The 15,000-nt window shown below is 39.8% G+C and overlaps 2 protein-coding genes across 10 annotated transcripts in view; one reads left to right on the forward strand and one right to left on the reverse strand.

The window, feature by feature from the left end:
- Positions 1-1,498: 1,498 nt before the first annotated feature.
- Positions 1,499-13,197, reverse strand: LOC137993013 (uncharacterized). The gene is made up of 4 exons (XM_068838662.1): positions 10,036-13,197; positions 7,516-7,621; positions 6,890-7,126; positions 1,499-6,209 (listed from the first exon to the last, which is right to left on the reverse strand). The coding sequence occupies exons 1-4, from the start codon at positions 12,956-12,958 to the stop codon at positions 5,762-5,764; spliced, it is 3,714 nt and encodes a 1,237-aa protein (XP_068694763.1). The 5' UTR covers positions 12,959-13,197; the 3' UTR covers positions 1,499-5,761.
- Positions 12,112-15,000, forward strand: part of LOC137993014 (uncharacterized) — a 19,215-nt gene continuing 16,326 nt past the window's right edge. For all 9 annotated transcript variants that reach the window (XR_011121790.1, XR_011121792.1, XR_011121791.1 and 6 more), the window contains exons 1-2: positions 12,112-12,227; positions 13,205-13,553. Coding sequence is in view for 3 of the 9 variants with exons in the window: in XM_068838663.1 (XP_068694764.1) it covers positions 13,429-13,553 (125 nt within the window). In the remaining 6 variants the exon portion in view is untranslated. The remainder of the gene's footprint in view (positions 12,228-13,204; positions 13,554-15,000) is intronic.

The raw sequence follows: 15,000 nt of genomic DNA on the forward strand, positions 1-15,000 counted from the left end.
ACGCTCAAAATGCGAACTAAGCAAGGTACAGATTTTGTTCGCCTCCTCTAAGCAAAACAAATATTGACGCAAAAGTAAATAAATATTGATATGTAGTTTTTTGTGAGATGAAAACATCATAAACACCGGGTTTTTGTTAGTTTGCTTTTTTTTTCTTCAAGTGTTATAAAGTTCGACAAGATACATTTGCGAATTTAACACAAAGATCACAATCGTTTATTCTAGTTCAAGTGTTAGCTGAAGTTAAGTGTTAGTTGAAGTTAAATGAGGTTAGTACTTGGATGGGGGACTGCTGCGTTGTCTCCTTGATGGCGATAACTAATTGATTTCATTTTTTTTGGCCGTTAATAGCTATTTTCTTTCCACGTCAAAAGGGCAGAACAAACTAGTTTGGAGTATTCGTTCTATGCAAAATAATCTTCACAGTGAAACACACAAGACATAGTACGAAGCAAGATCTAGAAATAACGCAGAAAATTCTCCTTACCTTTAAGCTTGCCTTTCTCCACGAAAAAGCATCTGTCCACTTTATCGAATAGTTAAATACTGTGTCAATTATGGCGGGCAGAAACATTCCACACTAAATGTTTGCTTTCATCTAGGCGATTGAAGTATGTCACGGTGGGCGAGTGGTTTCATGATCAGGCGCTGTTACATTATCGTAAAGGTTGGGAGAAGTATGGGTGTTCTAATCAGGGCAGGGAAGTTTGGAATTACTAAAGGATATGAGAGTAAATTCACCCGATCGGAGCTTAATTCTCAATATCCGTGGGGTATGCACATTTGTGACTAACAATAACAAAAAAAAAAAAGACAACAGACCGGTTTCAAGGAGTTAGTGACTCAACCTTTTTGTCGCTTATTGAAGGCTTCTTTATTAAGTTTCATCCGGGCTTTCTTTGTCACAAAAAGGTATGTTCTGGGTATCCTTATTCCTTCATGCGTACTACAAGAGTGCTACACATTGTATTGCTCTCGGACTAACAAATTTTCTGCCCAGAATTTAAAGAGGAACTCTCACCCACCTCCACTGCAAGAGGACAACAATGACCGTCCTTACACGCACGACATCTTTTTCAAAACGCAAAATTTAATGTTATCAAACATGACGTGGTTGTAATCAAGAGGTGACAAGGTGGACTCAAGTATGGAACGTGCTGACTAGTAAAATATTGGGAACTTGCGACGAGGAGACTTTCTGTTCGTCAGTCTCTTCGTTGCAAGTTCCTAAGACCTCACGAGTCAGCACGTTATATACTTGAGTCCACCTTGTCACGTCTTGATTACAACCAAGTCTGCTCTACTATCTGATCGAACACAAGGCTTTAAAGATCAAAGATCTCAATTACCCAACTGAGAAAAATGTATTGGCCATGTTGTACTGAGAGAATCAACTTCGCCCGTACAGATCCCTGAAAAGATAAGCCCCCTCTTTTCCCTCTTGGCACGCCCGAGCATTACCATTGCACAATTTCAAGACTTTGCACACCATGCAATCCTCACTTAAGGTAACATTTAATTTCCTTCTAATGCTCCTTAACATTACTACAAAGCCAAATAATTTTGCTAACTAAATGGTCAAACAAAATGAGGACCTAGAATCAACAATTATCTTTAACAGCCCTTAGTGAATTAAATTTAACAGGAGATTCCAGCAAATAAAAGCGAGCCTGGTCTCATTAAGTAAGTCCAAATCATTAAGCCAGTGCTTCAATTTTTTATCTTGTAGCTGGTAGGTTAACTGCAGGTTTTAACGTGAAATTTTTATGGTGACTTTTCTGCGGACTGGTGCCACCACTGGAAGTGACAAGTCACGCCCCAAAAGTACGAGAGACAGGAAGGCCAAAACTCTTCAAAGGAAACCTCTTATTAAGGGTTAAAAGAGAATCTTTACAACCCAGAAGCCGTTCCAAAAGTATCACATTCCGTGACAAGGACTGGAATGATTTAAGAATACCCTGCCACCTCTGTCTTCTTGTAGTCACATTGTTTGAAGAACGAGGCATGCAAATGACATCACGATAGCCACGTTGGGGTCCCAAAAAAACGGCAGACACGATGGTGACCCGAAGTGATCTTATTTGTATACAAATGGATTGTTGTAATTCGTAACAAAAAGTAATGGTGCTGATCGCGTGAGTGAACATACTCTACAAGAAAAGATGCTTTTTTTATGCCGCACAAAAGTGACAGGGTATTCCAATGAAATGACTACAAATTAGGTAACACAATTCTTCGTATTGATTTGGTTTTTGATTGTACAGTTACAACCTTAGATCTGTTGGTTTATTGCCATCTGTGGGCCGTTTCCAATTTTTCGTCAGCCTTTGACTAAAATCAAATCTATGCGTCAATGAAAAGCAACTGATGTTTACAACGAGTGGTGACCGTCACAAAACTGGTTTGCAGTAAGATTAGCAGCTCCAAAAAGGAAGACGAAGTGAAACTGGAAACAGCCTATCCCCCTTAAACTTGTCACTAAAAAGAAGTGATACCCTGCACAGCCTTGATGGAATTGTTTTAGTAATGCACTCTGGAACCATTTCCCAGTCTTGCATAACCCAACAAGCAAAGCTGCATGCAAACTACTCATTTCCGGGCTCTTTCTGGAGCGGTTTTTGCAGCTTCCATTTGTCCTAACAATTTTAGCCCTTGCAAAACATGCTACACACTCAATACGTTTTATAACGGCGTTGCGGCCGACAGGCTACGGAAAAGAAAAAAACATTGGAAGGGACGTTTACCACCACATCTCCTTCCTTGGACGTGTGAACACCACTATGAAGACCCTTGGTGCAAGACAATTTGCATGAAGAACTCGATGCTCTTTCCGCAACGGGCTTTGTCACTACACGTTGTGCTGTTGCCAATTTTACTCCTTGCAACCCACGATACACAATCAATACGTTTCGTCGAGGCGTTGCGATCGACAAATTGCACGAAAAATTGCTAGCACTCGTGGTGTAACAACACATCCGCTTTCTTAGCGTCCCTAAACTCATCGGTGGGAAATAGAACTTTTTTTTTTCGTTGTTGTTTTCAAGCTCTCAAGAAATTGAAGATACAAATTTTCCTAGGTCCTCATGAACTAAAGATACATACCAAAAATCATTAATTCCGCTTAAACTGATTAAAGCCCTCTAAGATTAATACCTGATACTTGCCAATTTTTCCCACAAAATTTAACGACCTCTAATTCATAGACCTCTGGCCACCTATGCTCTTAATGCAAGCTAAAAACTGAAAAAGTCTCGTAAAAGCTACATGCAAGTAACTGCGATTGTCGAAACATATTATGTCGCGTATTTTCGTCCAACATCGTGTTCGAAGAAAAACATATTTGCCCCTTCAGCTGCCTCTCTCAATGTTTTGGCTGTTTGATATGGTAAAGCCCAATATCTTTTTGAAAAAAAAAATGTTGGCTTAAATCGTAAATCTTTTTGGACCTTAAATGTTTTGGTTTCCGATCGTACTTCTGGAGAGGAGTAATCGTAAAATCTACAGCGTTTCAAAGGTCAAACGACTGTGTATTTCGACGTCACTTGAACCTACTGTATAATGAATAACCAGGCAGGAATAGGCTATTTCCGAGTTCATGTCAGCCTCCTCTTTAAAGCGAGTCTAAGTGCAAAGTTTTTGTGATGGTAATTAGTTCCACTTTACATATGAATGAAAACTAATTTTCACAAGAAAAACTTCGCACTTAGACTCGCTTTGAAGAGGAGGCAGACATGAACTCGGAAATGGCGTATTGTAACGTGATGTACGGCAATTCGCTTAAGCAAGTGGAGCAATTTATTTACGCTGATACATGTTCGGCAACTTGTAAACCTACTGTATCGGGGATCCAATCAAGCGATTGCCATCAATGGTTTTGGTTACGACACTACGCGATTTTTTCTGAGTTTCCACCGTCAAAACAAGCCATTCATGACTTTTCACTTTTTTAAACAACCTTTGATCAGCGCAAGGATATCCTTTAAACTGATATCCAAATTATCTAGTATCGTCAGAAATCCACCATCTCTTCAAAGGAAACATGAAGCCATCAGGACCGTGACTTGGTCAGTTCCTCAGTCAGTCTACTTTGTAAAGTAAATCTCCGACTGAATAAGAAAATACTGAAGGCACTGTTCCCGAAAAACCATAACAATCTGAATACATGTACGATAAGTAGAATAGATCTAGGCGTAGTTTGACCTTTAGTTGATGCATTGTTCTTCATGTTCTGTCATACAGGCAAAGAAAACTCAGTCTAGTCCTTTTAAGGTCTAAGGCCGAAAAACATGGAACGTCAAAAGCCTTCGATTTGATCACTGGATAAATACACAATAAAAGCCACAGTCCTGGCCACAGTAATTGCACGTAAAGTAACACAATACGCCTAAACCATATTGTTGAACCGTTTTAGCAGTGTCTCAAGCAACGACGACCACTTGAACTGAAATACACTTGAAAGGTCCTCATCATTTTGCACTATTACCAAATGCTATAACATAAAAACAACTTTGAAATTGGGCGAGGGCGGGGTTTTCAATTTCACTTAATAGAAGATCTATTACCAGAATCGGGGATGAAACAAAACTTGCCAAAGTATGACGAGATTGTTTACGCCAATTTCAATTCGTAAATATTTTTTTTGGACCACTTACATCGTTAACTGCGTGTTTCTTCGAACATTTTAACTTGATCAATAACATTTGTAATCATCGATCAAAAAAAAAATGTATATCGCAGCAACAAACCGTTCAGTGTCCAGGAACACACAACTTAATTGACCTTTCTTCGGAAAAAGGGATGAACTCGTCATTCTCTTTATTCGTTATATGTTGGTCAAACATGTCGTGGGGAAAACATGTATTTGTTTCACGAACGAGTCTTTGTTGTTTCTTGGTCGATTTTCTTTGAATTCCCACTTTCTTTTTTTTTTTTTTTTGCTTGGTCGCGATAAACGTTGATGGACAAACCGAAGGAAAATATTTTTTGTCACCCTACTCCAAAATAATTACTCTGAAGGGTTTTGCCATCATACTTTCATCAACGCACTTAAGTTTCAAAAATAAAGGGAAAAAGGCGAATATTATGCTCCGGCTGGGAAAATGGAAACAAAACTAGTGTTCATTTCCGGTTAATTCATGGTATAAAACCAATTCTGACTTATGCGATTCGAAACGCGAGTCTTTTGTATGATTTGGATTCTTAGTTGGACAACACCTACATGTAATTAACCGCTTCCTTTAGTGCACAAACACCCAACTGATCTAGAGAAGAAAAACTCCCCCGAAACATCTTCACGATTTGAATTATTCTAAAATTCAAGGATGCAGAGGAGACTGCTTCACGGAAAGTGTCGAAATACTCAATTTTTCTTTCCGACAGACCGAGCAGAGCTTTGCAATCGACTGAGGTAAAAAACATCAAATGAATGCATAAACAACGTACAAACGCACTTTCCACAGTGAAGTTTTCTCCATACATGCTTTCGCGATAGTATCGAGGTGCTACATGACTGCTGCGAATAAGTTTTGAACGAGTCAAAAAATCATTTCGCAGTTCAGTACTTGAAGCGATTTTTCCATCTCTGTATGTAAAGTGAAGATATCACCGCCAATCAAAGCCTTATTGGTTGACGAGACAAAGCCATGCTTTGTACATTTTAAGTGCCAAATTATTGCAAACAGATATCCTTTACTGCAAGTGTGATAGAATTCCCTCGAGTATAAGGTAAACAAAAATTCAAGTTGAGCTTCACTCCAAGAAATTAACACACTACCTTAGATTTCATTTTATACTGAATCATGTAGGTGGGATAATATTGATCTGAATCAAACAGAACATAAAGAGAGGGCAAATCCATGTTGTCGACACACGAATCATTGCGCTCGTTAGATGCAGCATCACTCTTCTGGGGAGGCCTCTTCATCGACGGCTCACCTTTGGCTGAAGATCCAACAAGCACCTCAGCGAGAAACATGTATCTCACCCCCTCTGGGTCTTGTTTGCAGTAGGTATTTCCCAGGATTGCTTCAGTAGTGAAGTAAGCTCCTTGACCGAAAGCTGCCACGCGATCTTCATCCTGCGCTCGCCAGTCGATGTTTTCCTCACAAACGCTGGGCACATTTTGCCAATCGGTTCCATGGAAAAGAAGCTTTTCATTCACTGGGCTATTTTCCAAGCGAGATGATCTCTTTTCCAATTGTTCTTTCTTTCTGCAGAGTTCAAATATAATTTCCCTTAGGTATCTAGCATAAATTTCCCCGGACCACCGTCATTCTAAGAGCAGCTATCTCAACGCTTAAAAACACGTAGATGGAGTAAAAAACTCATACAAAATTAAAATCTTATAAAGCCCTGGCGCTTCACAAGGAATACAAAGTACGAATTTTGAGACTGAAAGGGAAACAAGACATGTTAAATTTAGTTTGTGACAGATGGCAAAGGGTATTTTCAAAGGACGCAACAAACATACAAGAAACAACGTAAATTTAATTAGTAAAATCCTATTTAAAATTTTGCGGAATCAGATTATGATACTGACGCATACCCAAGAATTCCTCGTAGGACCGGATGATCTTTCAAAACATATATACTAAAATAAAAGATTAAAACGTGGCAGCTGAAATCAAGAACCCTGGAAGAAAATAACTCCTTTCATCACTGCAAATGTGAACAAAGCATTTTCTCCAGGATTACTCTACTGTTTTGAAACCTGAGTGAACTTTCTTTGGTTTCTATGACAGGAAATTAATAAATAATCATTAGTTTGTGACAAAGCATTAGTTTAAGACGGCGAAAGAATCAACCTGAAAACAAGTCGAGCGAGGAACATTTCACCCGTTCCACCTCATGCATGTATTTTAAATGTTTTTTCATTCAAGTCTTTTCTCACCTGGCATACTTCTCCCACATGAACGGGTTCTGAACTCTTTCAATGCCTAAAATAGTTGCCTTGTTAGACATGGACCGACGAAAATAGCTCTCAGCTAACTTAAATTCATCAGAGCCTGTCGAGAGAGGAACGCGAATGTACTCCACATTTTCAGGAACTATCGTCCACTGAAGTGGAAAACGACCTGGACCTGCAGATGGTGACTCGGGAACCAACGGAATCGGCAAGTCAAAAGAACTGCAAAAAAAAAAAAAAGTTTTACAATAATTATTAGGCCAATATACTGACGATCCTAGTGTCTGCACCCAACATGCATCGCTCTTATTATGTTTAGGGAAACTTTCTCAAACAATCTCAAAAAAAAAATATCGGGTGTTTGGTAATAATGACCTTTTTCCGGTGCTGGAAGTCCGACAAATGTTCAAAAACTTTCCGTTATATTGCCTCAGTAAGAATTTTGGTCTGGCTGCATGCGTTTATTAAAAGCAACAAGGAAACTCTTACAATATGCTAATTAAAAATTAACAGCTGTATGTATCATCGGTTATAGTTGAAGCAGAGATGCTCCCGAGTTATGGCAGGAAACAAGGTTTGTCTGAAAAGAGACCAAGGAAAAGTTGCGTTACCTTCCATGAGGTTGACGTTTCAGCACTTCCGATTCAAGTGTACTAACAGCTTCCCAACTAATGTCCGAAATGCTTGGTACCTTTGTCCTCTCTGGTTTGGCCCGTTCTAAAAGACAAAACGTGTTACAGCTGTAATGGCTCTTTTGTATAACTGGCATTATGCTAGTAAAATTCTCGTTTTTGGCTCCAATCCTTAAACGTGTTATTCATGTAGACTACTTCTCCCATGTTCCCAATCTCAGTAAGATATCAGTATGGAACGGAAACAGTAGAAGCGTAACCAATTAATTCAAGATTTAAAAAAAGTGCTACTATGATTTGAAAGTGTGTTTGCTTTACTTGACTGGCAAATATTTGAGCTTTCAATTTTATCCAAAGGCTGTTTACTTTGAGTATAAGTTTTGGATTTCACGATTCGCCATTACTCACGATTAAAACCAACCGAGAGGACCTCAGAGGGTTGGATCTACAGTGTAGGAAAAGTGACGTCGTGTACTCACTAGCTTAACATTTCAGCGTGTAAATGCAGTTTATTTTATAAGCAAAGTCTGAAAGCCTGAAACGCTCGTGCTGTGCATACGCGTACACGCGCATTGCATTCGGCACACACTTGAGGAAAGAGCTGAGCAAACTGCCTCGCGAGGCGGTTTGCTCAGCCGTTTCCTCACTTGTGCGGGGAAATTGTGGTGAGAAATTCGCCTCGCGAGGCCGTGAGGATAAAATAAAACATGTTTGATATTTTTGGCCTCGCGAGACAAATTCCTCAATGTGTGCGGCCATCGTGAGAATCGAGCTGAGCTTGGTTTAATCAAGCAGCCAATAAAAATACATGGCATACTCACGTGACTCCAGCGGTTCAGGATGGTGTCGGAGGAAGAAATTCCGACGTCACTGAAGTCACATGAGAATGCCATGTATTTTTATTGGATGCTTCATTGACCAAGCTCAAATCGATTCTCACGATGGCCGCACACAATGAGGAATTTGCCTCGCGAGGCGAAAAATATCAAACATGTTTGATTTTTTCCTCACGGCCTCGCGAGGCCACTTTCTCACCAAAAGTTCCCCGCACACGGTGAGAAAACGGCTGAGCAAACCACCTCGCGAGGCAGTTTGCTCAGCTCTTTCCTCACCGAGTGCGGCGGGCTTTACACTTGTAAGTCTTTGACTTCATTTTCTCCTTGATCCAGCTCTCTCAAGATTTTAAAGTTAGTAATGGCGCACCATAAAATAGGAAAATTCCAGTTAAAATAAACAAGTATCTTTTTGAAATCAACGATTAAAACTTGGGTCATTTGGTGTTTAGCTAACGTAGTTTTGAAATCCAATGAATAAGGAGAATTTTGTGAAAGGCAAATCGTTCACAAAGTAGCTCTGACTTTAGACAGTGCATTTCAAGATAGGCTATGTCTCAAAATTTGAGCACGATATCCCTGATATTTGTGAGGGCTGTTGACTTAAAAATTTTCACTGTAAAGGAGAAAATGTATGGACAAGTTAGTGCTATGAACCCAAAAATTTATCATTTTTTTATGGCTAAAATTTCTGTGATCATTTGAAGGCTTAAAATTCTGAAGATAACTCCTTGTAGGTTAAAATTTTAAATTCCCTAAAACAAAATGTGAAACAAATGTCAAAAAATGACGTCAACAAAAATTCACCCATAAGTGACAATCAGTTTTGTACAAAGAAGGAGGGAACGAACGGACTAAAGGAAATTCGAAGACACTGGATCCTACAAAACACGGTTTCAAAAGGACGGGTACGTAAATGAGTCAACGCTTAAAACGCAGCAAAATGAAGGCACGTATCTGACAGAACGTTGTTCAGGTGTAACACCAAACACTTCCAATTTTTCTCCGCAAATTCACTTAGACGTGAACTCAGTGCCAAAATATTTTTTGGAGTGAAAAAAGCTGTTCCAGCGCAGTTGTGACAGCGGTTTCTTTTACAATCAAAAAGGTAGCTTCCGCACTTTTATACATTAGGTAATAGAGACAAAGGCAGCAGCTTGTTTGAAGAATCAAACCAGTGTTCTCAGATTAAAGGGGCTAGGTCAAGCTATTTTAGGTAATTCTGTTTAATTTTGTTAATTATGAACTCTAAACGTCAAATTGGCAGAGAAAAGAGTCTTACATTTGCAAAATCACCGTCACATAACAACTGAGAATGATTTTCCAGCTGTGTAAATGACATTTTCACATAGACTGATATAAATTTGAAAAAAGGTGGGCCGACCTTTTTGAAATTTACCCAAATTCAATCCATTTCAATCCTCTCCAAAAGTTCATTCAAGTCCCTTCTTGGCTTCCCTGTGTTTTGTTAGAGTTCTTCTATAGTTTTGAACAGTTATTTTGATATTTTAGTAAATTCTATGACGATTCGATCAGTGCTGAAATTGCCTAAAATTGTGTGACCTAGCCCCTTTAAGAAAGGCTAGAGAGCGAGCGCTCTCCCATAAGATCAAAAGAAGTTCGCGCAATAGTTTACCTATTAAGAAAAAAATTCAATTCTACTTACCCTTTGGCATTTTCTTGAAATGAGGTCTTTTTCCACGTACTAGCAATGTCCCCAATACAACACGGGCTGGAACCTTGCTGAGATTGTATCTTCCAAGGACTAATTTAGCCTGTGGGGTTTCAAGGTTTGGTTGGTGGCCAAATGGACACATTTCTCCTTTCCTGCACTTTCCCATCACAAGATTCTCGCAGATGTGTATTCCATAGCACCGAAACCCTCTCTGACAGGACCCGTTATTGTATTCATGGCAGACTTCTGGGACGGAGGCCGAGATCAGAATACGAAGCTGCTCCTCCGACAAATCTTTTAACTTTAGTTGGCTTGTGATTCTTTTGTTGTGTGGGCTTTTGAAATTATGACTATGACTAAACCTGCACTTTTCTCCAAATGGACAGACGCCATTTGCAAGAAAGTTCTTACAGACATGGTAGCGGAAGCATTTTGGATCCTTGCAGCCGTTTTTGGACACCAAGTAGGTGTAACAAATTCTTGCTCTGTGGTGGAAAGCCCGAACTTCTTCTATTTCGCCTTCTCTGTTTTCTATGGTCACAAATTTGTTTTGGTGCTTCTTAAACCAAGCAGCAATATCAGTGAATTCTGCTGGAAACAAGTCTAGGCGTTGGGATATCTCTGAAAATGGAACCTGACCATCATATTCTCGGCAAATGCTCCGGAAAACCGAATTTACTGAGGCACTTTCTTGCTCAGGTGATGTCTGATAAGAGCTCCAGGAAGGCCCACTCTGCTGAGACAAGGATCCTGCTTCGTTCGAGGCTCCAAATCCATCCCCGAAAAAGAGCTCATCAACCTGTGAAAGTAACTCATAGTTTGAAAAACAGGGGTTATTCGTTGGGTCATTCACACCTTGCCAGTCATCATCTGAAAGACTAATCAGATTTTCTTCAATAGGTGCAGAGACATGTCTTTCTGGAATAGGATCTTTCTTACTGCAATCTTTATTTCCTGTGAAATCAAGTTCCCAAGTAAATTTGGAGGTGGCGTACATATCTGGTTTTTCAACATCTTCATTGTCAGAAACTGAATCTGCACTGTTCTCTTCAAGTCCCTCTTCATTCATGCACGAGTCTCTTAATCCCCCAATTTGTTTATCTTGACAAGTTTTCTTTTTATTTCTCTTCCTAGGCCACTTCTTTTCTCCTTTCTTATTCTTCTTCTTTGTGCTTGTCTCAATATTGCCTTGCATTTCATCTCCACACGGCAAGGACATAAGCGGCTGAATATCTGAAACAGACTTCATGTTACTGGTTCGTGAAGGGGATGATAACACAAAGCCCACGTTGGGTTTGTCCTCATTAAATCTTCTCTGCTGTTTAGGAATCAGAATGTTACAGTGAACTACATTGAGGTTCGAAGGTTGAGGCAACAACTCAAACTGCTTAAGAATTTTCATATTATGAGGGTCTGCATTCGTAAGCTCATGTGACAAGTTGCAGCTGCCTGACATTCCTTGGGCAGCAAAGCTGCGGATGTGGAGATAGGGACATTCCGTGGAAAAACACTCATTTTCTAGGTAACTGAGGCAAACCTGAGGCAGACTATTGGCAACAATGTTTTTTATCGTTCCAGAAGGATGCTTTTCAAGTCCCAGCATTTGAACTTTTTTCATGTTACCTTCATCATGAAAATCATGTGAGAGACCACAATCACCCGAGCATTTTCCCTCCAAATATGCTTTACATACATGCCAGAACTGGCAATTTGGCTTTTTACAAGAGGCTTTAGAAGTATAATACAAGCACAACTTTTTCTTCAACAAAATACGCACACCGAGTATCTCGCTCTCCTCGTTTTCCAGTAAACAGATTTTGGGAATTTGGTCAGATTGTGCTTGAACTTGGAGCCAGATCTTCGCATCATCTGCGGACGAAAACTTTTTTGCGAGAGGTGAGGGGTGATGAAGTAGCTGTGATAATGTTGCCACTCCTCCCTTACCATGTACGTAATTCAAGACTTTTGCTAATAGCGGATCGGTGGTGGTAGCCGTTTGGCACATAGAAGCCGTTAACATTTCTGTTGCTTTTGCGGCCTCCTCCAACAAGCCAGATAAAGTAATTGGTTTGGCTCGTGTCTGCTTTGCAAAGGTCTGGTCATTTGTAGCACTTTTCCGCGTTGCCTGCCCGATCAAGTTTTCCATTACTGGTCTGTCGCGATCGCGTCTTCGAATGTCCCGGGTAAGCTCATGCTGCTTCTGGTTGTCCTTAAGTGCCTTCTGTTGTTTGGGGACTAAAATATTGCACCGCAACACCTCTACCTTAAATGATTGTGGAGACTTGAAACCGAAATGGCTGAGAATGTTCTTGTTATGGGGATGAAAAAAATCGTGCGATAGACCACACTCGTGATCACATTCAGTTGCTAAAACCTCCTTTGGGCAAATGTGAAGATGCGGGCAATTCCAAGTCCAACATTCACTTTTCAGATAACTATGACAAACCTGAGGCAAGCTTCCAGCGATGATGGGTTTCAAAGCCTCGTTTTTTTTCTTCTCAAATCCAAGCTCAACGGTTTTGCTTTTGTTATCGTCGTCGTGAAAGTCATGTGAATGACCACAATTACCTTTGCAACTTCCCTCAAGAAACGCCTTGCATAAATGCCAGAACGGGCATTTGCCCGCTAAATGACAATATCCTGACGAGGAATACTTCACACATAATCTTTTCTTCAAGTTGATTCGAATACCAAATTCATTTCCATCGTCACCAGTGGCTAAAAGCAACCCGTTGCCACCTGAATCAAAAGAACCGAAGTTTTTCGCAGTGTCATACCACGAAATCACCAACGATGCATCGGATTTCTTGGCCAAAGGCGACGGATGCTGTAACAATTGTGAAAAAGAGGCAACTCCACCCAGTCCACAAATATAATTGAAAACCTTTACAACTGCTACGTCTTCTTCCGCCATTTTGCAATTACAAAAATCAACAGGGCGCAACGTTTTTTTTTTTTGGCTTCCGAGAAATCGACAATCTTTACTTCTGCAGGGTATAGTGGGGGACAACCGGACATTCGATGACACGCAAAGATCGTGAAGCCACCTTGTTGCAGCTCCTGAGGCGAAACCCGGAGAGAATACACTGCCAATCACACAATCTTTGCAACTCTAGAATATTTACGTATTTTGGTTTTTGTGCGTTTACTTTATCTACAGCCTACAGCACACCAGTGCCGTGCGTACTGAGATAATTGGTAGGTACTTAGTAACCTGGCCAGCAGAAGTTTTGTTCAGCACTTTGCGTACTTTGCGTTACGTATCAAAAACGACGAAATTTTTTTTCAACTTTTTATGTTACCTTTGGATCCTTGGTAAGTCACCCACTCTTGGATTTGGGAAGAAACTACAGAATCTAGTCGTGTGCAGCGCAGGGCCACCACATGCAAAAATGTCGAAAGCGTCTGGAGACATTCATTCAATCAGTGGTACCGAAACGAGTGGCCGTGTATAATTCTTTTACAACTGTTTCTTCATCCACGGAAGGAACACAAAGAAAACTTGGGAGGTAAGAAAGTTTGAATGTAAATATAATTTAACTCTCGAGATGTTACGTCACAATCAGCTGAGTATTGTGTCATAATGTGCATGTTTTAGTCGTCCTATATTATTTTTATAAACTGCTCTGTTTTCCCGGCGTTGTCAATCAATGGTTTCCGATAATCGATAAAATCAATAATAATCAATAATAATCAATAACAATTAATCGATTGGTATTGGAAATCGATAAAAATCGTAGACTTAAAGTTGTGTGAGTATCGATTTCCATTGATTTTCATCGATTGTCATTGATTATTGATTTTTATTGATTATGAAATTTGTCATTTTCTTAAATAAAACGCACCATATGAATGAACAAACCATTCAGTTATCTTTATTTGTGGTGTTTTATGTTAAATTTGTAGCATTTTTACCCCTTATTAGTATTAAAAGCTCACTTAAATTACTTGACTCTGATCGTCTCGAAACAAGTTTTTAAACTTACACAGTAATCTCTTTGTGTAAGGGCCAAAGAGGACCAACAAGCTCGATTTTAAGATGGCCTAGCTGTCCCCGATCATTCGTAACTCTGAACGCATTCCCACATTCTCCTCTCTTCTTGAATGCGTAGAATATTTCTCCGACATTCACTTCAAAAGGGCATTCGTGATAGCCCTTGACTACACAGCACACTGACAATTCAACTTGCTTTGCCATCTCCGGAACAAGCAAACTCTAACAAGTGTGTTCTGGGAATCCCGGTTGAAGTGCAAGGATAAAAGTGCGCAATCGAATTACCCAATTACCCTGGACGTGTAAATATGCCCGGGACCAATGAAGCACGCCCACGCTAACACGCGCCAGAAAGTTGCATAATGAATTATTAATCAATGATTTTCTATAGAAATCAATGGTAATCAATAGCAATTAAGACTCCGAGTGTGAGTATCGATTTTTATCGATTGGTTGCACCAATCAATAACAATCAATGGATTGTTATTGCTTATTATTGATTGTATTGATTGCAATCAATCGATCGGAAACCATTGATTGACAACGCCGGGTGTTTTGGGCGTTGCCTTTCCTTTATTTCCCTTAATAATTATTTCTTCCACTTCTACTCGCTACCGAAAAATGTAAAGTACAATTTTGTAAATTTTGTGGCGTGGGGGATTGTCCTGCATATTTTGTGTATAAATTATATGTAAGTCAATTCAAGTATCTGAAAGGTCCATAATATCATCCAAAATGAATATCATCAGCCAAATCCAACCTTTTTTAAGCTTGTACCTTTTTTCAGCTCAACGTTTGTACCATTTGGCGTAATGATAATAAAATAATTATTTCAGTCACAGCTCAATCACTGAGAGCAAACCAAACACAGGGTTGGACACTTAATTTTGAGAGCACTCGCCATTTGGGCCAGTGACCCTCAAAATGCACTCGCCCGGATCAGTTTTCACTCGCCCAAAAGT

The sequence above is a fragment of the Montipora foliosa genome, chromosome 2, assembly GCF_036669935.1.
Source record: "Montipora foliosa isolate CH-2021 chromosome 2, ASM3666993v2, whole genome shotgun sequence".
Taxonomy (NCBI): domain Eukaryota; kingdom Metazoa; phylum Cnidaria; class Anthozoa; order Scleractinia; family Acroporidae; genus Montipora; species Montipora foliosa.